The sequence below is a fragment of the Myotis daubentonii genome, chromosome 10 (assembly GCF_963259705.1).
Source record: "Myotis daubentonii chromosome 10, mMyoDau2.1, whole genome shotgun sequence".
Taxonomy (NCBI): Eukaryota; Metazoa; Chordata; class Mammalia; order Chiroptera; family Vespertilionidae; genus Myotis; species Myotis daubentonii.
The window spans coordinates 30088998-30115253 of NC_081849.1; the positions used below are offsets into that span (position 1 = coordinate 30088998).

The 26256-nt window shown below is 42.1% G+C and overlaps 1 protein-coding gene across 2 annotated transcripts in view; it reads right to left on the reverse strand.

Moving 5' to 3' along the window:
- Positions 1–26256, reverse strand: part of DGKI (diacylglycerol kinase iota) — a 396707-nt gene that overhangs the window by 222382 nt on the left and 148069 nt on the right. For both annotated transcript variants that reach the window (XM_059711894.1, XM_059711895.1), the window contains exons 3-4: positions 21695–21790; positions 390–464 (exon numbers count right to left, since the gene is read on the reverse strand). In XM_059711894.1, the coding sequence (XP_059567877.1) occupies positions 390–464; positions 21695–21790 (171 nt within the window). The remainder of the gene's footprint in view (positions 1–389; positions 465–21694; positions 21791–26256) is intronic.

Below are 26256 nucleotides of genomic sequence, written 5' to 3' on the forward strand. Positions count from 1 at the left end.
AAACTCACAGAGGTCAGACGTATGTAAACATTGAAGAGTTTATGGAATTATTTTTTTTTCTTTAAGAGAAAACATCTTGTGGGAGGTCCTATGGGCGACTAACAATGCTCGCTGTTGTGAAGAACATCATGCCTACCAGGCTTTTCTCTCACCTTATCATTCCTTCTCCCAAGAGTCAACATAAAATGATATCAAATTATGCTTCAGAAAACAACAGAGAGAATCAACCTTAAGCACTATCTTTCCATTTTTAATCTGGTAAAAATGTTGAACTTCCAGTTTCCTAAAAGGGGGTTGTTTTCAAGAAGTTGGAAAGAAATTGACACCTGGTCTCAGAAGTCTCAACACTTGCAAGGTATCAGAATTTGCAGCAGGTGGCGCTGTCTCACCTTTTCTAGCTGTTCGATGCAGGCGGTGTGGACCACGATTTTACAGACTGCACACTTCCTCCTGAGGGCAGATTTCTACAACATTCAGTTCAAAATACAAAAAGAAATGTTAGCATTCTGTTCTAAAGAGAGCATATGCAAATAAAGCAAACATTGCAATTGTTTATATTACTAAGCAATATAAGGTGAAATTTAAATTTTCACTGTAATCATTCAATAATATGGCTAACTTCATAACAATGCTTTGACCCACCAAGTAGCTCTATATCCCCATGTCTTAGGATGGCCTAGATTTTCCTTCCAGACATAATAATTACACTAGCTACTATATATTGAGTATATAATATAAACCAAGCTCTTTATTCTAAATTTCATAACCTAAAAATGTAGACATTATTATCCTTCTTTTATTTCCTTACATGTTTACTCCAGTAGATAAGGGGCAAGGCCAACCAACATTTAAGTTAGATGTAATTTCAAACCAAGCATTCTTTCCCTACTGTCAAAGAGTCTGCATTTCAAGAGGTCAATCCATTTAGGCTTCTATTCCAGGCACGAATTTATACTAAGCTACTCAGGTTTCTGCCCAAATGTTCAGGAAAGCAAGGAGATAAGTCTAACTTTTACACCCAATAACAACAATAGTTATAATAACAGTAACAGCAGCTTACATGGATTTAATACTTACTATCTGCCATGGGCTCTTGTAAGCACTTCACAAATAGTAACTCATTTAATCCTCACAACCCTAAGGACTAGGTACTGTTCTCACTCCCATTTTACAGATGAGAACACTGAGACACCATAAGTGATATGCCCAGGGTTACACAGTTAGGGTCCACAGAGCCAGGTAGTCTGACTCCAGAGCTCCTGCTTATAAGCATTACACAATTTGACCTGACAGTCAATACCAGCTTAAATTCGCAATAAAAATACTTGTTGAGGTGTATTTTTTCTCTAACAATAAAAAAAAGGGCAGCAGAGAGAGAGAGAAATGGGTGGAATCCGGATTTACACCTGCCAGTGCCATGTAAAGTCTAAGCTAGGAATGCTCAGGTCTCTTTCCAGAGCACAGATGAGAAGGCGGCTCTGTATAAATGATTCTGGGGTTTGGGGACCGAACGGAACTTATTGTAACAAAGCCCGTCTGTGAAATAGTCTATCAATGCTTCCCAGTGAGAAAGGCCCTGCTCCCCACCTTTAAGGGCGGTGCTAGTGTAGGTTGCCACCACCTCCCCACTTCTGATGTGTGGCTTCCCTGGCTGGTTGAGGTATTATTTTGGCGCCACCTGTGGCAGGGAGAGAGAAGGAACAAATAGCTCCTGCCAAGCAGAGGACGAAACAACCATCTTGGGAGAGGGCAGTCTCAGAAAAGAAACTGTAGCCTCCTGCCTCTCTGGTGGCGCTTCTCATGGAACACTGGCCATCCACAGTGTCATCAGCCAGCAACCAAGGACCCGGAGCACTGCCGGACTGCAGCAGCTAAACTCCCAGTCCACAGTCTGCACCCCCGCTGACCGAGGTTTAGTTAACCTGCTTGTGGGGCAGTAATTTCTCCTGGCCTTCTCCTCCCCGAGAAAAGAAGGTAGGTAGTCGTCAATGTTAAATCAGTTTGACCATCAATTGATTTTGCTAATAACAAAAGACAAGAAACACTCAAGCATCTAGCTACACTACTGAAAGGTGTCTCGGCTCTACCACTAAAAAGAAAGGAGGGTAGGGGGAAGAAGAACAAGAATAAGTAGTAGTAATAGTAATAGTATTAGTAATAATAGCAGTACTAGCAGCAACAGCAGTTATAACAGCAGTAGCAGCATCATTCACGGCAACAATGATAAAATTCTAGTTTGCAAATTTTCATGAGTGGAGTGCCCATAAGAAAATGACTGTTGCTCTCCTGTTTCCTCTGGCTCTCCTGGTGCAGATTGCTGCCGCAGCACCACCTGCAGCAAATGCATGGGGTACTGAAGTCACATTGCTAATCAGAGTGACAGTGATGCTAAGCAAACTAGAATGGACTCCAGTCTTCTCATCAGCCACAAAACCCCTGGTAGATCACACTGCGGACAGCACAGTAGGCCACCAGTGATGGGCTGTGATTTAAGGATGCCTGAAAAGCCTCCTTCCTTACCAATCACTCCTGCCCTGCTCTAGCTCTGTGCCTGACCTTGTGCTCGGCATGACGTTCTCTGGAGCTCCAGGGACTTGGTGAGGCTTCTACAGAGTCACTGAGGATGGTGGGAAGAGCACTGAGCAGGCTCAGAACCCACTGGCATCCACTGAAACCCGAACATCTCTTCCTTGCCTGTGTCCAGTATCAGGCTTGCTATTCAGAAATTGTGAGTTATGGATCTGGGCTGGAAGAGTTTGAAAACTGCTGTGTTAACTATTCTCTGTCCACTTATTAGTGTACTAGAGGGGGTCCCATGGCCTGGCCTGCAGGGATCAGTGGACCTCCGCGCCATCGCAGCCCTGGCTTACCCGCCAGCTCATAGGGCTCCAGCCCACTGTCTGCATTGATCCAGCACAGCATGAAGTGGTGCCCCAGGCTGGGAGGGGCCCTAGTCCAGGCTGGGCTCTGCTCCTGCCAGGCACTTAGGGGGAGTGTCCACAGGAGAGGCTCGCGCAGTTGCAGCTGCACTTGCCAGCTGTCAGCCCAGTGTCTGGCACCTGTCTGTCAGCTGAGCAGCACTCGCTGTGGGAGCACACTGCCCCCTGGTCAGTGCACGTCATAGCTACCATCCGGTCACTTAGGCTTTTATGTATATAGATTAGTAAATACACTGATATCATTCATATGGAACAACTCAAGTGCAATGCTCTACAGATGACAACATATGAAGTGCCTTAAGTTGTAAAACTAATTGTATTTAAACAATATTGAATTTTTTTTAAAAAAAAAAACCCTCATAAAATATATTATGTACTTCTGTGACCTTTAAGGCAGAATAAATAGTCCATCATCTGAATTTTTCTCCATTTACACTAATGCATTTTACTGCAACAGTCATTTTTCTCTTTCCCATCCTTTTATCAGACTAGATATCCTTTCAATGTTGCTGTGACTGCCTTTGGCTGCCCTCAAATTCCTAAATGGCACTTTATAAACAGTTTATAACCTGAGAAACAGATAATTAAGCTTTATAATCATATGCAAAATTAAGTAAATACATTCAGAGTTAAGGTCTTAGGTTTTTCTGCCACTTAATAAAAGCATGGATTTTAGTTCCTCAATTGAATTTAGTTCCTCTGGTGAATCAGAAGTCTTAACTGTTGACTTCCTTTCCTGGTTTATGACTGTATTTCAGCTGATCAAAGTCATTCGAAGTAGCTGTATAATAAGCTTCCAGGCAGAAGTTGCTCAAAACATATAGAATTTTTGTGCTTGGTTATGTTATAATTTTTAGTTGCAAGATTAAAACTAAATAAAAAGATAAAATACAGGAATCAAGACATTCTAAATACTGCAAGCACTCACTTTTTCTTAGAAAGCTCTCATTTCAGCCAACCCTTCCTTCACTATGAAAAGTGATATACCAAGAAAAGTCTTTAAAATTAATTCAGCAGGTTGGTTGTTATCCTTCATATTGGGGCTTAGTTGTTATAGAACATAGCACAAAAACATAATTTAAACAATAAATATGGCCTGGGACCCAAAAATGCTTAAAAATTAAAATTATAAAAATTTAATAATTCACTCTCACTGATGAATTTAGAGGCCAATTAGGCTCAGTGCTTTAAATATCAAGTAAAGTAACCTGAGTGCCCTTACTAAGGGTTTCCTGATTTTGTCAAAGGAAATCCATTAGTTTGTAATCATGGGGGAGGGCACTTCTGTGATAACTACCAATATAGGATGTAATATAGATCACATCCTATCACATCATGACCAATCCTTACCTACATAATAATAATGGAGTGACATGCCATGCTTTAGGATGGTGGGCAAACTAGCTAGCAGACCTTGCAGTGACTGTAAGAGAGAACATTCAAGTTCTGACTTGGCCCTACACGTTTCCCACGCTGTGGTCATGGCTGGTTTCAAAGCAGTGACAGCTCCTCGCCAACCTTCAGCGCATATCTAGCATGGGAGTAGGACTGTCACGGCCTTAGAGGCTGGGGCTGGGGCTGGGGCCAAAAGGATCAGAGGCAAGCAGTGGTAGAAAGTAGATAACTGTCGCTGATAGAGCGATTACTGTCTAATCCTCTCACCCACCCACTTCCTTTGGTCACAAGTCACTGATCCAAACGTACCACCCAAAAAGCTATTTTTTCTTTGTTTGAACAAGAGATGTGATTTTTGCTAAGTAGCAATGAGTATCTGATGGTAGTTAATGTGGTTTGTTTGTTAGAAAGAAAAAGAGAAAGGAGGGAGGAGAGGAGAAGAAGGGAAACCTAGATGCATAAACCTATGATTTGTGCGCAAGTATTTGGGTCTCCTTGCTGCCTAGGGTAACTGATGCTGATTGTCATCCCTAAAGTCTGAAGTTTGAGCCCAAGAAGCATGTACAAGGCAGGCACACCTCCACACCTCCACAGAGTTAATCACAGAGATCAAAAGTGGAGAAATAGGAGGAAATACTTAGCCCTCCGAGCCAGCATGGCAACCCTTTCTTAGTTTCCCAGTCTCAGGAAAGCTCAGAGGCCAGAGCCTGCTGCTGGCAGAACTAAGTTTGGGGCTTGCAGCATCTCACTCCAGACAGAATTTCCAAACTTTGAGCTCCCAGAACTAATGCAAGGAGTGGCTCTTCCATTAGTCCCACACCTATGATGAGACCACAGTGATAGAAAATGAGTGGCCAGAGGCTTCAGGCAGGAACTCAACCAAACTGAAATTGGGGAAGGATGTGGAGAAGGCACTCTGGGCAAAGGATCAGAAGGGCCAGTGGGTGGTGAAAGCAGGGAAACAGAAGGGTGGATGAGGCTGGTGCGATGGATTTACAAAGTCAAGCTTCTAACAACTGTCTGCTCCTCAGTGATTTCTCAGCCCCTTTCCTTTCCCAGATCAGAAGGTCTCATATTCAGGAATAAAACTAAGGGAGGGTTTGAGAGCAGGCAAAGGGGAAATAGTAAGTGAGGTGACAAAAATGTCATTCTCTCTTCTTACTCCTTTATTAACACAAAGCTCAGTCTACGGGGCCACTTTGGTGGGAGCAGTAGAGATGATGGACAGCAGGGCACAGACAAGGGTACCGTTTTTCTCTCCAAGGGTGCAGCAAATGAAATGCTCAGGAAAGTAGAGGAGAGGAAGCTTCCCAAGCCTTTAGAGCAGGGTGGGGAATGTCTAGCCCAGTGGTCAGCAAACTGAGGCTCGCGAGCCACATGCAGCTCTTTGGCCCCTTGAGTGTGGCTCTTCCACAAAATACTGACTTCTGCGCATGGGCCACGAAGTTTCAATCGCACTATACATGCGTGCCCGCACGTGGTATTTTGTGGAAGAGCCACACTCAAGGGGCCAAAGAGCCTCATGTGGCTCGCGAGCCGCAGTTTGCCGACCACTGGTCTAGCTCAATGCCAGTGAAGAGTTAATTAAATGTTTGACCAAATATAGCGGGTTAATTTTTAAGTTGATAATTTTGTATGGTCCTAGAATGATGTTATAAATATCTAATGGCCCTTGGCAGAAAAAATGGTCCCCACCCCTGCTTTAGAATCTCAGAAATTGGTTGCCCTTTCAATGGGATTGCCTCTATGAGCAACATGAACCAGAATGTTGCTGCTGTATAATCCAAGGTAAATGAAAACAAGAGTCCTCTGATTAATTTAAACACCCAATTAGGAGAAATGACAAGCATACTTGGCAAGTTCTGCTTCTCTGGGGAGCCTGGGATACAATCTGTAAATTGGTATTAGGAAAAATGAAGAATGACATTATCTGGAAGTTCAACTAATGTGATTTCAGGGCTGAAGAACAGCCTCCATTCTCACTCATGCCTTTTCTTTTCCCCAAGCAGAATAGAGGACATTTCAGACAAATTAGGAAGGTGGCTAGTTGAAGTTCCAGCATACCCCTATTATGGCTCCTCATTACATCAGTAAGTCTCTCTGTGACAACGGGATTTCATGATCCCAGACAAGGAGCAGAAGTGCCCCATGTCCAGGAAGTCTGTGGTCCTAGGTACTGCCGGAGATCTCTGCAGAGGGCCTACCACAGGGAGACCTTGCTCTGTGTTAAAAGGCCCCAACCCTTAGCCCGACTACTGTTGGCCCATGGAGAATAGTTCTTCCTTTGTCAAGGTGCCATGTGTCCTCTGGACAGACAAGAACTGGGTAAGTGTTGAATCCCTTTGACATGGCCCCTCACCATTGGCACAACACATACTAAATGATGCCCAAAGAACCTCAGAATATTTGAAAGAACAAGGAGCAGGAACAAAAGAAGGCTGGGTCCTGGCTGGTTTGGCTTAGTGGAGAGAGTGTCAGCCTGCGAACTGAAGGGTCCCAGGTTCGATTCCAGTCAAGAGCACACGCCCAGTTGTGGGCTCGATCCCCGGTAGGGGGCATGCAGGTGGCAGTCCATCAATGATTCGCTCTCATCGTTGATGTTTCTATCTCTCTCTCCCTCTCCCTTCCTCTCTGAAATCAATAAAAATATATTTTTTTTAAAAAGAAGAAGGCAGGAAGGGGGACTCATGTACTAGTGCATAAAAACACCCATGCAATACTCAATTGTACAATATGCCTCAGTCTGCATGTGCCATAACCTGGAAACATGATCGTCTGAGGTCTCCTTCTCAAGGGAATTTTCCATGTTGCTGCAACAGCTTGTTAACCACTGACCTTTCCAAAGCATATTCTGGACATTTATTCAATAAATAATGTTAACCATCCTAAGTGCTGTACAGGAAATAAAAAGGAAGAAGCTTCTGTCCTTCCTAGTAAGCCAAATGAGGAGACAAGAAGGACTCAAAAGATAAGGTCATTAATAGAAGAAGGTCCCACATGGCTATGTGCTAAATGAACAGCTCAGACAGCAGGTGCTATAATTTATAGGAGGGTAAAACCTCAGAAGTTGAATCAGTAAAAACAGACCCAACAGAGAAAGCACATTTTTTACTTGGGCCTTAAACTTTACATACACTTGAAAAATTGAGGATCCCTCCAGCAGGGAGAAGATCCAAAGTCTCATTACATAGTGGGCAGTGATGTTTCCTAAGTGATGGCTTTGGAATTAAGAAGCAAAACCCACAGGACACAAGCATTCTCACATAGGCAATCTCCAAAAAAGAGGTAAGGAGGCACCCTAAAATTGTTTAAGGGATGAAAGACCTTTCCAAACATTGAAGGAAAATTAGGGTAGAAACTTCATGGTGCTTATAGCTGAACCACTGATTTTGTGAGCACAAATGAGGTATCTTCAGGGAAGCCACAGAAATACCCAATTTTTCAGAAGGCTGAGCCCTTACATAACTGGGTAGGGATAAGAACAGAAATTCTATTATCGCTGCTTCCACCTATGCTTATAAACTCAGATTGGAATATTTATTTGAGTAATAGTAGTGGGGGAGGGAAGAAACGTGCTGGACAGAGCTGGGGCCAGCAAGGAAGCCAGCTTCCCATGTTGATTCCAGTTGATTGAGTGGTGCAGATTAAGCTAGAAAGGTGGATAGTAAAAAAGATTGTTTAAGTCCTGAAGTCTAGACTGAGAAATAGAACATCTAACCTAATAGGCAATGGAGCACTAATAGAGTTTGTGAGACTTATGTAGCCACAAATAATAATTTAATCTTGGGGCAGTATGTAGCACTAGATTATCTAAAAAAAAAGGAAGCCAACAGATAAGAGAAAATTAGATGAGTAATTTATTAATTCAGTCAACCAAAAAATACTGAGTATCTACTAGGCACCAGGCATTGTCCCAGGCATTGGGGATACGGCAATGAACAAAACATTCTTAAATTGTTTTTTACCTCATGGAAGTTACATTCTCTTAGAAGAAACAAACAATAAACAAGATAAATCAAAATAGTATCTAAATATTAATAGAAATAAGTGCTAAAGATAAAAATTAAGGAGAGAATGGGGAATAGGAAATAGAATCAGGAGTAGAGGAAAACTGAAGTTGTACGTTGGCCAGGAAAGGTCTCACTGAGAAGATACATTTTGGGAAACACCAGAAGGAAGTGGGGGGCTTTGCCATGGAGATGTATGGGGGGGGGCGGGGGGGGGGGGGACAGGAAGCATAGAACAGCAAGTGCAAAGCCCAGAGGCCTGAGGACCTTGGGAGGTTTGAGGAGTGACGAAGGGGCCAGTGTTGCAGGAGTGGAGTGAACTGAGTGGAGATGAGGCCAGACAATCATGGCAGGCCAGATCATATATACATGGTCTTGCAGGTCATAAGACATTGGATATTTTCTGAAAGAGAATAAGTAATGAAAGTCCACAGTGAAATTAGGGCCTGAATTGGAGCGACAAGAATGGAAGAGAAAAGAAGACAGAGATGTAAGTGATTAACTGATAGGGCAGACTGTTCTTTCTGGTCACACATGCCTCCCCTAAGGGTAGCACAGATTTCTCATACCTGGGCCTTATGTCCTTCAGTGGAATAACCGATAGCCATGGATGGCCACGCTCCCACACCTTGGTCAGCTTGCTGCTGTGGGCATCAGCTGACTGCCCATCTCATGAGTGTTACGGTTGGGATTGCCTCTACTAGTAAGTACTACAATAAAACTCACTTAAGTTGCTCTTCAAACACCATATTTTGTTCTGTTCTAAGGAACACATTACCGGGAGCAACATGCATAGGGAGTGTTTGTGTTTGTTGAGTTGCCTCCCCTGAGACACCTCGGGTGTGCCTGTACAGTAAATCTAGAGGGTAAGCAGGACCCACCTGAGCTAAGGCCCACAGAGTCAATTCCACAGCTTCTTGAGAGACACCAAGAGAAAGAAGAAAAGTTCATTCTTGTCCTTGTTTGGATGTGAAGAAAAGCTTTCTATTTCCCTGGCAGCCAGCGTAGTTTATGTCTTTCATTTGAAGAGAAACAAAACCAAAACCTTACTGCAGATAGTGAAGGGAAGGGAAAGGACTATGTGAGCTGACTATGAGAACCCCAAAGAACAGGAAAACCTCCCCTTTGCCTGAAAATCAGCCAGTCAGCACTCACATGAGGACCAATTTGGCAAGAACCAAATTGCTAGAACCAGTGTTAATTCAAAGCTACTGGATTCTAGTAAAGTTGGTGGCTGGTTATAAAGAATGATACCTCATTGTGTTGTTCCATTAAATTAGGATTTAAAAAACAAACAAAACTATGCTTAGAATGGCAGAGGATTTATCTTAAGGGGAGAAAAAAATACATATGTCTTAATAGTTTACTCTAAAATATGTACCAAATCATTCTCTTTAACAGTAATTTAAAAGTAGCTTATGTTGGTGAATTTATTATTATTTTTTAATGAGAAGAAGGTACACGAATTCTCTGATGGGCTAAATAGAAATCTACACGTGAATGTTAGACATCTACATGGAACTCGATTGGGTAAGTAATGCACACTGCTACTATCTTTTGTAAATGGATATGAAATTCAGTTCAGTTATTGATGTATGAAGCAAATATGTATTGCAGCTGTTACTTATGAGGAGTATGGTGATGGCCTGGTAAGTTGTATGGCTGGCACAGTTTAATGGAAAGCTACCAGCACACTGCTGCTCTCAGAGCTGGGCTATGTATTGCTTAGAGTGCCCTGGCATAACTGGCCCAAGATAGCTACACTGTTTGGGACTTTCTGGATATGAAGCATTAAAAAGGGATTTCAGCTTAATGAACTCAAAGAAATATTCAAAAATCCCCAATTCTATTTCCCATTCCTGGCTCTCATTTTACCCAAGGACACCTCGCATTTCCATAATCATTATTCTTGTCTTTGTACTTTGTAGCTGTCTTCTCTTGTCTCTGCTTTGTATTTTCTTCTCCTTATCTTTTTTCTCTGTGTGTTTTTAATTCTCTTTTTATTTTCCTCTGTGCTTCCCAGCTTTGGTGCAGCTCATATGACCAGTCAATAGCTCTAACTTTATCATGGACTACCTTTCTATCTTTAGTTCTTTCTAGCTGCTTTTGTGGCTGATCCATTCGATTTTTATAGTCTCTTCAAAAATATCTCACATCAGAGTTGCCATGCATCTTGTAGTAGATTAATTGAAGTTTTTCTATGTGATTGTATATAAACACAATTACAAGTATACAAACACTTATAAGTAGACATTCACACAGTAGCATCCTACACACACAGACACAAGTGTACTCACAAATTTCAGGCAGATGGATATGAATGCGGATGGGCTGGACATATTACAGAAGTCACCATGAAGACAACAGGAAATAATGCCTCAATGTTGTCTTAATGACTCTCTCTACTTCTAAGGTGGGATACAGAGGGCACAGCAGAGATCTGAGGCTTAATATAAACAAGAAATACCAAAGTTTGCCTTTTAATCATGGTTGGTGTAATAGACCATATAAACCCTCTTACTTGCAGTATGAGCCCTAAAAGGTTCTCATTATCAGTTTGCTTTGTGGAAATTGATGGAATTGTTTTTTAAAGATCACAGCTTAAGATTTCTAAACAATAATTATAGATATTTGTTTTAATCTGGAACACTATCTGTAACAGTAAAAGTGTAATATGCTAATGAGACCAGAAGTCCTTCTAGACGACCTTCCTGACTAAGCTGGGGCTGCGAGGGCCCAGGCAAGCCGCCACGGCTGCGAGGGCTGAGCCCCTTGCACAGATTTTGTGCATTGGGCCTCTAGTATCTACATAAGAAGCCACATCAAGCCGTGGTAAATTAGTTACCTTTTCATTGCCATTTCCTAAATCCCAAGCTACTGGTGACACAATGAAGACAAAGCCTCTGATCGATCTATCCCAGGAAGGCCAGCATTTCAGTCACAGTTCACCCAACACTGTATCTCCAAGTGGCAGTGTGGTTTTCACTAACATACACACATTGCCCACCATTTTTTCCAAAGACATGATGACCATAGAGTATTTCCCAGGAGACTGGCATAAGTATTTACACATTATGTGCACTATAAGCACAGCTCACCTCAACCATGCAAGATGGGTGCCATTCACCTTTTTTTACAGCTGAGGGCCTGAGAACTTATGAGAGCAAGCAACTTTCCCAAGATAGATTAGCTAGGAGTAGAACTCAGGTCTTGCTGATGCAAAGCCATCTCTTTCTATGTAACTTACTACTTCCCTTTCATTTTCTTTATGAGTGATAGATTAAGAGAACAAAACTGATGAAGACAGATGAACATATTTGACATTATTGCTTTAGAAAAATCTATTCTCCTGAGAGCCCCATGGGAACGGACTAATGACAACCACACCATGACCTCCTGTGCCAAGAGTGGAAAACAGCTGTCTACCTCAAAAAGAATCCAATAGATGGGCTCAGTAGTCATCACGTAGGCTAAACAGGAGTTAGAACTCCACAGTAGCCTGCTAGTAATTAGTGTTGAACCTCCCTGTGAAGAGCCTCAAAAATAAGTCAGGAATTCAAGCATAATGGTACTTAAGTGGCAGGATTAATCTGGTGACAGGTGTCTGTGTGTGTATGTGTATCTCTCCGAACAATCCTACCAGTGAACTCATTCATTCATTCCATGAAAAATGGCAGTCACTTTTCTCAGTGCTGAGGATCCAGGAGAGTACAAGACAGGCAAAGTCCATGAGCTAAATGCAGCTTGTTCTAGTGGCAAAGACAGACAGTAAGTGAGTGATATTGCTTTTAGATAATAGAAAATAATATGTGGTATAAGAGGATCAAGAGAATGGAGAAGGGGCACAGAGTCCAGGATAGCCTGGCAGCTGGGCTAGTTGTTACACCCCCACAGGATCCAGCCCCTCTTTTATTCAGTGAGAGAGGTGATGACTAAGGGCCTCCAAAGTTAATAGTCTGGCATTGCCTTTTCGGTTTGTTTCTGACAATCCATTGGAACCACTTTCACTGAAGGAAGAAATGACTATAGTAACTACTTTTTGTTGAGTGTCTGTGACTTGCCACACTGTTAATTGCTACATATGCATTATCTCACTCAAGTTTCACAACATCCATAAGAAGCAGGCATTACCCACATTTTATAGATGAGTAACTGAGACTGAAAGAGGTTAAAACTGTGGCTATTGTCACACAACTAGAAAAATCTCAGAACCTAGATTTAAAGCCAGGTCATTTGATTCCAAATCCCACACACCTGCTGTAATGAAGACATCAAAGCAGGCTTCTCCATTTCCTTCTATCTGCCTGGTACATGAGATAGGCAACAATAAAAAGCTCCTAAAAACAGTGTCAACTCGGAGGCCAGAGCGGTTTCTGGGTAACAACTAATGCAAATAATGCTTCAGCCAAGACTGGAGCCTTTGAGCATCAAGAATATGGGGTCAACTCTGTGGCTCTGGGTCCCTGTCACTGAGGAGAACTGAGCACTAGAAAGAAAAGCATTTCTGCACACCTGGGCATTGCCTAGGTGATACGCAAACTCTATGCTGAATCAGGTGCAAATGATTTTTATTAAATAACAGGATTGCTCCACGCAAACATATACCCAACCCACAAATAAGCACAGCCTTGATCTAAAATTCTTCTCTAAGAATAAAATCACACACACACACACACACACACACACACACACACACACACTCTAATGAAAGTGTAAAGGCAAAATAATTGCACAAAGATACAGAAAAACTACAAAGCTCGATGGGGATTAAGTATCTCTGACTTTTCATTCCTTTACCTTTAAGGAAATAGCCTCCAGTGACCACCCAAAGGGTTGCTGCTATTGATTAACATTGGAAAGTGCTAGGGAAACTGCACTGTACGAGCATTTCAGTTTTCCACTGAATACTGACATACCACAAAATGTTGACAGATGTTCTATGGCAGTGGTTCACAACCTACCTAATGCCGCGTGCAAACTTGAGGAACTGTGGTGACCTCCAACCATAAAATTATTTTCGTTGCTACTTCATAACTGTAATTTTGCTACTGTTATGAATCGTAATGTAATTATATATGTGTTTTCCGATGGTCTTAGGCAACCCCTGTGAAAGGGTCGTTCGACCCCCAAAGGGGTCTCGACCCACAGGTTGAGAACCGCTGTTCTATGGGGAAAATAATGGATTCAATGATCCTTACCACCCCCCAGAAAAAAAGCAGGAAATCCTGCATACCTTACACCCTCCTGAGAGCTTCATAATGCATATTTGCATATTAAAGGTGTTCAGTGTTTCCCAAACTTATTTGATCCCATGTCCCTTTTCATGAACAATACCCCATATTGTTTTTATGTGAGTTTAATGCTCTCCATAACATGTCTGTGCAAACAGACAATGATGCCATTAATCCAATGGTGCCACTAGGAAGGAGTGACAAAGCCCTAAAGCTCCCTAAGCAACATGTCCCATCACCATCTCTATTGCATAAAGCAGACACAATTGGTATATTCTCCTCAAGTCCATGGCTAGCACGCTATGCCCAGTAATTATAGTTACGACAATGACAATAGTTGTAACAGTGCCTAGCATTTACCAAGGACCTGCCACATGAGAGACGCAGTTCTAAGTGTGCACTTGAATGATTGCATGCAAATGCTGACCACCTGGCCACACACACGGCTACATGATTCACCCACAGGAACACCCCACTCCCTCCACTCACATCCCATGACTAGGGGTCAGGAGCAGAGTCTGGCTGTGCAAATGCTTTTTCAAAACTATTATGTTGATGGCTGTGCTCTTGCTGAGTCATCTTAGCTCATCAGCTCCTCTCTATCCCCGTGGTGGGCGAGGCCTCTGGCAGAGCGCCGCCTTGGCGGCTCCTGGAGATGGCATCTTCAAGGCTGGCACACAAACAACTCAGAAAGCTGGCTAAGCTGCCTGGCTTTACTGCCACACTCACGGTTCCCTCTGATAACCTGCACCCCACCCAGTCAAGCCACCATCCGGGGGTGCAGAATCATCAATCTGCCAGGCTGAACAACAGAGGGGTGGCTAGTGGTTTCAGTACATTCTGAAGCGAGAGCCCAGTGTCACGCTCTGAGGCGTATACCTGTCAGCCCCAAATGTGTGCATGGGCATAAAGCCACAGCAGTGTGTGCTGGGCACTGGTCCTGTCACCTGTGTGCTCACAGCACACAGATGCACACCAGGCAGTATCTGCACAGGATGTTGTCCAGTGTGCCCATCTTCCAGAGATGAAATAGGGTGTGACCAGGTTCAAGATTTTGGTTTTTGAAAACAAGGAAAAGCTTCAGTTACGGCAGGGAGCTAGTGCCTTTGTACTTTTTCTTTTTTAAAGTTTTTATTGATTGATTTTTGAGAGAGAAATTGGGGGTGGGGGATCCATTTGTTGTCCCACTTATTTATGCTCTTATTGACTGATTCTTGAATGAGCTCTGACCAGAGATTGAACCTGCAGCCTGGTGTATCAGGACAATGCTTTAACCAAGCTACCCAACCAGGGTTGCCCTGTGCTCTTCTTACAAGTTTATTCCAAGGACCCAGGGGCATGGCCAGCAGCCTGTGAGCAGATGCTGTGATGCCAAATTCAATGATAAGGCTTCTAGCCCACCAGTAAGAAGACAGGGCCTGTGAGCTCCTTTCTAGAATGGGTCACTTCGACTTGTCACACTCATTTGGTCCCACACATGACCTAGTGAGACTACAGGTATTACACGCAGCAGCAAAACAATAGGCGAATCTCTAAGAGTCTCAGTGTTGGGGCACAGCCGTGGGCAAACTACGGCCAGCGGGCTGGATCCTTCCGTTTGAAATGAATAAAACTAAAAAAAAAAAAAAAGACCGTACCCTTTTATGTAATGATGTTTACTTTGAATTTATATTAGTTCACACAAACACTCCATCCATGCTTTTGTTCCTTAAGAACCCATTGTGGCCCTCGAGTCAAAAAGTTTGCCCACCCCTGGGTTAGGACAATCCCAAACAAAAGGCATTGTTAAAACCAAGTCCAACCAAACTACTAATTAGCCCATTCAACTTAATGCATTGAAAGCAGCAAGAGGAGAGAAAGAAGGACATTAACATTTGTGAACTAAATTAATCCTTGTAGCAATTCTGAGAAGCATATATAATCTTCATCATTTTATAGAAGAACCTGAGCTTCAGAGAAGCAGGGCAGAGCTAGGGTTTTATCCAGATCTATTTGTCTCCAGATCTGCATGGTTCCTCACTCCCCCTCATACCTGTGACATGGCCTCCCTAATGCCATTCATTCATTTATGAAACAAAACTATGGTTGTTACACTGAAAGTAATATTCCTTATAGTACAGGTGGGGTTGGCCATTTTTGCCAAACATTACCCACACGAGGAAAAGATGAAAGCAAAACACATGAACAAAACAATAAGGAAATAAAAGCAGCCCTGGCTGGTGTGACTCAGTTGATTGAGCATCTTCCCATTCACTGAGAGGTCGCTGGATTGCTTCCCTGGGCACATGCCCAGGTTGTGGGCTCAATCCCCCATGAGGGGCTTGCAGGAGGCAATGTTTCTCTCTCTCTCTCATCGATGTTTCTTTCTCTCTCTCCCTCTTCCTTCTTCTCTTTCTAAAATCAATAAAAACATATTTAAAAAAGAAAAGTAAAGCAGTACCCATTAGCCCACCCACACGCACACAAAAAAGGTGGCAGAAGCACATTTAAAAATAGACAAGAGATTTCTGGTAAGAGCATTCTGGAGTCTGACAGCTCCCTTTGTCTCTTCCCCAACCTATGCACTCTCACTCACCTGTCTGCCCACTCTCTTCCCCACAGCCCTCAGCTCACTTATCCAGAAAGCCACATACCTCTCAGCCAAAATCCTCAGTCAAGCCGATTGAAATGTACCTCTGTGCATGCATCCGTGAGCCTTGTGCAGGTATCTGTACGGCCAGATAAGGTAACTCACCACCGTATAGAAGGTGCTTCCGAATCTGCCCTCACAAAGTACCACACACTAGGTGGCTTAAAACAACAGAAATGTATCCTCTCGTCTGGAAGCTCAGTCTGAAATCAAGGAGTCAACAGGGTTGGCACTCTTCTGAGGGCTCTGAGGGCATCTGCCCATGCCTCTCGCAGGGGCTCTGATGAGGGCCTGCAATCCTTGGCGGGCCGTGGCTGCCAGCTGCATCACTCCAACCTCTGCCTGTCCTCACATGGCCCTCCTCTCTGCATGTGTATTGCTGCGTGTCCTCTCCTCTCCTTATAAGGACATCTGTCATATTGGATCAAGGACCCACCCTCATCTTAACTAACTACATCTGCAGCACTCTGTCTTTAAATAGGGTCACATTCCGAGGTACCTGCGGTTAGGACTATAGCATATGTTTTTGGATTACACAACACAACCTATAACAGTTACCATAGCAGGTGCGAGGACCAGGCCACCCGCTTTGGTCCTGACACTCTCTTTATGAAGACCAGAGGCGGCTCTCTACCCACCCGTGTGAGAGCACACAGAATCGTCTGTACAGTTTGTTTCTTTCAACATACTCATGCCCAGTGCCACTCACCAGCCAGTCTGACGTGGCAGCTCCAGGCTGAGAACCAACCCTTTAAAAAATCAAGTTTCTCAAGTGACTGCAATGCTCATCCAGAAATAAGAACCACTGAGGTCGATCTTAACAATACTTTAAATTAGAAATGGAGGCAAGAAAGGTGAAACAATGTGTCCGAAGTTCACTCAGTATATAGATGGAACAGCAGGATTCAAACCCAGGTCAGTCCCACACAAAATCCGCTTCCTTGCTACTACAGGTCGCCCGTCTGTGTCTACATGCATCCAGGTAGGTCTGACTAAGGTAGTGCATATCCTCATATGGTGTAAGCAAGTATCGTAAGTGGGAAAATAGTTGTGCGCTGGTTATGTGCTCTGGGGATTATTCGGGAGGCGTGAGTTTCTTTGGGAATATTGGATGAACATCTTTGTATATCTTATCAACAAGCATGAGAATGATTTCTACCCACGAAACTGTGAGGATGTTGCTTACAATTCACTGTCACTCTCAACACTGAAGTTTCTGATACTGGGTACTCAGCCTATAACACTTAAATAGAACAAATGAATGAACAAATGTCCATCCAAATAAAATCACCAAACAGGAGTTGCCTCAGTTGGAATTTTATTTAAATTTCCCTCCATAGACATGTTGGGAAACGGTGATCCTTCTGTTCCAATTTCATTATTTTTTGCATCCCTTTCTCCTTTCTAGACCAGAAAAAGAAACAGTTACTAATTTGGGTACTGTCACTGATCTGAAAATAACTTTAATCCCATTAAATAACTGCTCACAGACATTCTACTGTATTGAATGTCGCCACTACAGAAACATAAAAGAGGAAGGATGTTAAAGGTCATCGGGTTCAGCCCCGAGGCTTTGGAGCAAACTCTCCTTCAACAGTCTTCATGGCCTGTCATGTCGCTGCCTTGCCTTCAATGCCCTCCATAAAGCCCCCAAATATCAACCAGGCAGCAGGAGGTCATGGATTTGTAGGACAGCTTTGGTTTGAAATAGACTATGGCAATGTCCTCATAAGTTAGGGGGACAGTGTCCCTGATGCAGGTGACCCTTGATGTTATAGCAGCAGTAACTTTCACCTGCAAGTAGTTTTGATTTAGACAATATATTGTAGGCCATGTTTCATAAGCACAGGCATTTATAACATGCACTCCAAGTTATGGTTCAGAAAACCAAGTGCGCACGCGCGCGCACACACGCGCACACACACACACACATACACACACACACACACCCATCCGTTCTTATTTCCATCCTTACCTAACACACACCCTGTGGGGGCTCACGCATGTCTCATGGTGGTCTCCTGCCTCTGAGTTCTCTCATGTTCCTCTCCCTGCCTGAAAAGTTCTACCTCCTCAACTCCACTTATGTAAATCTTACCCGTTTTTCAAAACTGTACTCAGTCCCTGCTTCCATGAAGCCACCTCTGAGTAGACAGAGGCGGCTACTCAACCCACATTGACTTCCCCCTTCTCTTAACTTCTCCCGTGACATTTGCTTTGCTGCAACAGGGAAAGGAGAGTGAGGCGCTCTGCAGTGGTGGATTCACTCCTCCTCTGAGCACTCTGCGGGCGCTTCACTTAGAAGATTGCAGGTAGCATCTGGCTGTGGTAATTTGGTCCCTATCTCACAGGTCAGCATTCTTCAAAGGTGGCTCATTAAAAGAAATGAGAATATAATGCTCTCATTTTTCTTACAAAAAATGTTTAATTCTAAGAAAACTGCAAATAAAACACTCAAACTGGAGGCTCTCTTTGAGATCTTCTTGTCTAACCTCTTACCCAAAGGAGATGTGTAACCCGCCCCCCCACCAACACACAGACACACACACACACACACACACACACACACACACACACACACTATCAAGATGCCCTTCCATCCCCTTTGAGCCCATCTCTTTGGGCACCTTGTTCCCTTACTGGGCAGCTCTCATTGTTGAAGTTCTTTCTTATTAATACACTATTTTTCAAAGTTAACTTTGTGGACCATATGCTCTGTAATTAATTGAGGTGTTTGCTGAAATCACAGATTTTTCAAGTCCAACTCCAGGCCTAGTGAATCAGCATTTGGAGCAGAGAGAGAAATAATAACCTACACTGTTAACAGGTTTCCCAGATGACGTTTCTTTTACCAGAGTGTGAGGGCCACTGTTAGCGTCAGTACTGTCTTCCTAACAACAAAGAGCAAGACACCTACTTCTCTTTTCTTCCTGGCAGTTCTTCAAACACTGGAAGAGGTCCAGGCTCTCTCCCTTCCCTCTGTACTACTCTGCTTCAACCCAGAGTATTGAACTCTTCCTTCTACAAAGTTCCCTACTGCAAACCCACGTAAGCACACCCCTCTGCATCTTCTCATGCTTGTCAATGTCCCTCTCAAAATGTGCTGCCACAAATGGGCAGAGAGAGCTAGGCCTTTAATGCTTTACTTACATACTGTGAGGTATATCAGTTCACACCCCTGCCAGCTAACAATGAGAGTACCCATTTGGGCCTAAACTAACCAGCAGTATGTATTATTATTTCGCAAATCCTTACTAATTTAAGGCACATGATGTTGACTCTTCATAGTTATTTTAATTTAGGTGCCTTTGTTTATATTTTTCATATATATATTTGTCTTTGGTAGTTCTTTTGTGGATTGTCTGCTCCTGTCCTTTTTTCCCTTGTAATTTATTATGTCAGTCACTATGGCAAATAAGTCCTTTTAATGCATTATGTCAACTAATTCTCCAAACAACATTTTCCTCACTTTATAGATGAAGAAACTGAGCCTTTAGAAATGTCTAGTGAGGAAACACAGTTAAGTCTTCAGCTTCTTCACTGATTTATTCCTTCATTTAACCAACATTTTTTAGATGAGAGCTCTTCATTGTCAAGACACTTTGTAAAGTGAGTTAAAAGAGCCAAGATTTGGAAGAAAATTTTGAGAAAGATTCAACAGAACACTAGGAATTTTCACAATTCTATTAACTCCTTACATCTACCTAAAATATCTTTTATTTTCCTTGTTGTTTTCCCTGGTCTAGAGGGAATAATGATCAAGTTATAATCAGTAGATAGCAAAGCTAACTACCAATAAAGATTTACCAAGAGAGGTAATATGTGGCTGACCCTAAAAGAGCACAAGAAAGAATTAAAGGCAGTAATGTGAAAATCAGACAGAACTCCATAACTTATTACAGTCTATCAGTTGGCAGCAATAGCAGTAGATAATATTTCAGAAGTCCATACACAAGTAAGATTAGCTTTCGTTTTTTCCATTTGATGTTATCACAACCAGTGTTTATGTAATTGACTAAGATAATAATGTTAATTCATTATTTATAGGATTTTAGTCCAAATAGCTGAGCTTCTCTTGGTTTTGGTTAATTTAATCAAACTCCATGCAATTACACTTTCATTAAAAATACATATGCATAAAGTTAAAATGATATTTAAATCGACGGAATGTACAACCAGATTAAAAGAAATGTAAACAATTAAGTACATATCTGAATTGGAAGCAAAAATAAAAGTAACTTAATCTTACTCCATTTTTCTACCGAGAAAGTACAGAATGCCCAAAGATCAAAAGTTCTCAATGTCACACAATGAGTGGTAACACTGAGATCCAAACCCAGATTTCCTGACTTTAAATTGAGAGGTTGTACTGCTGAATCTTCTTAGACATTTACCTAATCCCAACTTCACTCAACAAACCCTGGCCCTCCAAAACTCTCATGAAGTTTTCCGAGGAAAACCTATAAACTAGGCATCGAAACAGCTAATGTAATTTTAAAGGTCTTGGTTCCCAGCTTTGTGATCCAGAGCAGCCTGATAAAATTCCTTGGGGGCTATGTTCTTCTATAAGCTTTGATGGAAACTCAATTCCTTCCTCATTAGTTATTAATAGAAACAGTCACTTGTCATTCCAAGGTCCACTTTGCCCCAAATCTTTCTTTCACATGATAAACGCACATAACAAGAAAAAAAATTATTTCAATTACAATGCCCATTTCCCAAGAAGGAACATTTCTTTCTTCTTTACTATTCCAATTTCTGGTTACTCTGTTTTCAGACTCATAATTTTAAGCTACACAAAAATGTTAAGTTTACTCTCTCAACACTGGAATTTTAGTTCCTCACAATTTACTGCCTGGCAACCATGTTCTCTTCACAGAGCATAAAGAGAATTTAACATTTAAACAGATTGTTCTAAACAGGGACACAAAGTAAATTTTAAAAAGCAAAGGATATTCCAGTGTAGCTGACTGTTGATTGTTTATATGGTTTCTAGAATTTTACCCTCCAGAACTTAGTCTGAATTACTTGCTAGCCTACCCCGACACCACCCAGGTGTTTCTGCCCATCCCCACCTTCACCCACCAGTCATGCCCACTGGCAAACACACTCCCATGCAAAGGAATCACCCCTCCCACAGAGACCCTTCCTCCACACAAACACCTGTCACCCACAGACACCTACCTAAGCAGACAATCCTTCACGCACATCCTCCCTCCTTCCCACCCAACACACCAACCAAAACCAACCCTGGGTGTCATCATAGGTAGCACATTAAAACCACAGTGTGGCATGCAGAGTCAAGCCCTAACACCATTCAAACTGACTCTTTGGAAGCCAATTTAACTTGATACACTCTCTCTGTCAGCAAGGAACAAGCTCTTTCAAGCCTCTCCTCGGAAATTCAAGCACCGTGACCCCACTGTCTTCAGACTCCATTTGGCAGCTGCCCCCAGCGAGGTCAGAGCCCAGAGGTCTGAGGAGCACACTCACTGCAAATCGGACTTGGCAGTTCTCCTCGCCCAGGTAGCACAGGTCTCCCGAGACGTTGGTCTCCAGCCACAGGTGCTCTCCGTTCACAGCGTTCTCCTGGAAGGAAAGGAGGAACCACCACACTTCAGCCTTCTTTCAGACTTAAAGGGGAAGCTCTCAAATTTTGATTTTGGATGCAAGAAAGTTGAACCCAAGGAGTTTAAGCACTTTTCATCTTACCCCTGAAAGTACTGCAGGTGTTGATCATAACAAAATTCTGGAAATGGGAAAAGGAGTTTGGGGAAAGTTTGAGCCAATAACTAAAGCAGACATTAGGTCTATAGAAGCTTCACACATGGATGTGGTAATCTTTGAAATATATATTGAACAAATGAGGAAAAACCCTCAAATTGTTCAATGTAAGACCCAACACTGCAGATCCCATGACAATTAAAATAAATTCTATTCAAAATTGCCTTTGCTGAGCAAATTAGCTACGAAGGAGGATAGCAGTAGTAAAGCACTTTAAGTTAAGACTGTTTGAAAACACATCTATACCAGTAATGGGCAAATTCTATTTCTAAGCCAGAGGTTTCCTGAAACTCAGTTTGAAGTTGAAAGTCACCGTGTACTCAAAGGTCTAATACATTTCTACTAATTCAAACATTGTGCCAGTTCAGTAGGGTCATCACCCAATTATTTCTAAATTTTTCAAATTAAAAGATTTCTCTGCTTCTGGAACTACTCAAATACTTCCAGTGGCAAACAGAGAACAGCTATAGGTTTGGACTCAAAGTTTTCACATAGTGATGGATGGGAATAATATCTGTAAAAATAAATAAATAAATAAAAAGGCATTTCTTTGCTAGGTCTCCACAACCTAAAATATTCTAACTAATGGGAATTTATCATCCAACTTGAAAGTCTAACCATTTGTAGAATAAAATACATTTTTCATCCCTTTACTCTTTATTCAGCCAATAAACTTTTATTCCACATCACTGGGTTAGTGGGCTAATCCACAGAGTAAACTACTAGAGAACATGGAAATAAAACACATAATTACAGCAGCAAATACTAGGGAATCCTTAACACAGCAAAAATCCTGCCAACTCTTTTAAAAACTGAAATATAAATCACAGTAGGGAAATGGTCAAAAACCACTGGAAGTACCAACCCAGGTACACTGCATCCCACCTTGCTGATAAGTCTGACCAGATTCAGACACAGGAGGACTGATTAGCTGACCTCATTCTTGGGGGGTGGAGGGTCTGATTAGAAATACCAATCTTTGTGAGGGAAGAGGGAAAGAAAAAGATGGAGGTTTCCTGCCACAGTGGTTCTAACACACTGGTCCTCAAATTTGACTGCTCATTAAATGACCCGGGGAGTTTTTAAGATTACTCAGGCACTGTTCCCAAAGAGTTTATTTTAACTACTCTGAGGTGAAACCTGGGCATCAGGAGTTTTCAAAGTTCTGGAGGTGACTCTGTGCAGTAGAGTCTGAAACCATAATCCAGTAAACCCCACCCCACCTCTTCAAGCCTGAGACAATAGATTGTAGAACATGTCTATGACTGATCTATTACACTTGGTACTTCTCTGCCCTTGTACAGTCACCAGAGAAGAAGGTGAGAGAGGAGGAGAGAGGAGCCACGGTAGCCACATCTAAAGAGAGAAAGAAGGATTATAAGGAAAGTGACCTGAAAACACAGATAAACCATGAGTAAGCTCAAAGTTAACAAGGTAGATCCTGGGGACAAGAAAAAGGAAACAACCACACACGGGCATTTAAAGAAGCAATATAATAAATTAAAACATTCACAAAATGTACCTAGTAATCTCACTTTTGGAAATGTACCCTATGAAAATAATCCTAATGGAAGAAAAATCTATATACATTTAGAAGTTTAGCTTCTCTCCTAGGTCTTTATAGCCTAGACTGCTAGCCATTCACCAACATCATTTTTCTTTTCGTCCTGAACACACAAGTAGACCTTATTACCCAACTTCCTTGCAATGTGACCACGTTCTAATGAATGGAACACGTGCAGGAGTGGTGAGGACTGTTTTCAGACTTGGTCCATTAAAACCTCCCACATGTGTTCCTTCGTGCTCTTCTCCCATACTGGATACCTGGAAAGTCAACTTCTGGGGTGACTTTAGAAGCCTTCTGAGGAAGATGTAAGAGCAAAAGTCTCTCTGGGTCATTGAATAACTACGGAACGGGGCCAACCCCCTACCCAACCTACTCAGAACAGTCTGGTCTGCTACACTTCTGTATTTACCCATTATATGTGAGTAATTCATTTATTCCACTCAGTCTACCCCAACTAATATGGGCCTCTTCTCTTGGCTCATATTTTGGTCTGAATTTCCTTTCATGATCTACACCTACCCCTAAGTTATTTACCATCCACTGAGCAGTACCATCCTCTAAGTCTTGGTTCCTTCTGCCTCTGAACTCTAATTCTGACATTCCCTTTGATATTTTCCACTGCTGTAGAATTAATTCCCTGGAAAACATAGCTATGACTGTATTTATTTCTTGCCCATAATGCTTAAATGATTCCCTATTATTTACAAAATGAACCCCAAATTTAAGTGCACATACTAGCGTCTAGTAACTAGACCTTCCGTTAATGGCATCGATCTGTCTATCCTTAACCTTCCTTATTCACCTTTATACATTTAACTCTCTCATTGCTCTTGCCTAAATAGAGCCATACTTTCCCTTTTGTGTGCCATGTTTTTGTTTATTCCATTCTCCCGACCCAGGGACCTCTTTTTCTCTTCTCTACACATCCATCTTGAAATACTATCTTAAATAGTATAAAACTCAGAGTATCTATCTGTGGCAGACAAAAAATATAGCTCACCCATTTCTAGATGAAGACAACATTCTGTATTTGTGAGTGCTGAGACAGCTCTCTATAGATGTACCTACGAATATCTCTCTTACTTTCAGTCTGTTCCTCAAAGTCCAAAAACTTATTTCCTGCTCTAATTTACTCAAATGATTTACTCTGATTTATTGTATCCTCTGCCTCATATAATCTACCCAAGAATAGAGACCCACCTATATATCCAGATAGACAGACAGACATAGAGATATGATTCTTTGCCTTCAAGTTCTACTGAAGTCCTAGTAATAGTTATAGGTAAAAAAGCAAAATAGAAAAGTTGGGAATGGGGGAGACTGAATAAGACAGATAGAGTGCACTGACACCAGCAGCCAATAATTTACACAAAATGAAGATACTTACTCGTAAAAAGTGTTTGAAACAGTAAGAAGACTACAAATAGGAATCCTATGTAAATGTCCCTACAAATTCAGACAGGAAAGAAATCTTCACGATAATAATAGGTGAAACCTGTCTTGGATGGTTTGCATGTGTGCTAATCAGTAAGCAGATGGCTGTCGTGCACTGGAAATGTGGTCAGCCCTGATTGAGATGTGCCGTCAGTGTAAATTCAGAGCAAATTCTGAAGACTCTGTGTGAAAACGGAATGTGAACTGTCTCACTGATCATTTTTATATTGACATGCTGAATTTGTAATATTATTAACATATTTGGTAAAACAAAACATGGTGTTAAAATTCACTTTAGCTATTTCTTTTCGCTTTTTTCAATGTGGCTACTAGAAAATTTAGAATTACTCTACACCTGATATATATGTCTACTGGACAGTGTCAGGTTAGCTGATCACTTGCCAAAGGATAGAAGATCAGGCCTGAATACTCTTACTGACCTATGAAGTTGTAGGATTCTATGATTTCCCCCAACAACCAGTGTAATTTACCTTACAATTTTCACAATTTGGGTAAATAAAGGACTGGTGAGAGTGCATGAAGTCACTCTTTTCCCACTATTAACAGGGCTGACCAGGTCCGGGACCTTCTGTGGTTTATAGCCGGGTAGTCCCATGCTCTGAGCAATCTGATCTCTTGATTAACCTGACATTTTTTGAAATGGGAATGGGAGTGGGGAAAACGGCTGGGTGGGAGTCACTTTTGGTGATGACACCCAAACCCGAAGGTAAAGATGCTGAGACCTGAAGCTTGTAAAGAAGGCGCAGGTCTGCTAGGATTTGTCATTTGAAACAAGACAAAAATGGGAACACACGTACTTGCACAGGCACACACACACCTGCCTCCCCTGGCCTTTCATTCAAAGTTTCTAAAGATAAGATGACCTAGTTTCATAACCCAGTTTATAGCAATCCCACGTGAAGATTCTGTTTCCCTAATCTTGTCTCTGAACCAAAGAGTGAGGCAGTGCCCTGAGTGTGTTACGTTTCTACTGCCTGGGAGAGAGCACGTCATTTCTTAGCATGTCATTTCTTATCATCATCAACTATAGGAAAGGAAATGTGGTCTGGATTTAGAGTCTGGCTTTGTTTGTGCTGAGGCTCTGTTTTTCTTAGCCCTCAGGACTGGAGGAAATTTTCCAATGAGGGAAAAATAAAATGAATTGAGATCAAGGATGCTAGGCTTATAACTAATGTGTCCTTTAAGAAAGATCTTGGTGGCTTTTCCACCATTGTTTTGAGAGTTGTTTTAGGCTGCATAATGGGCAAGA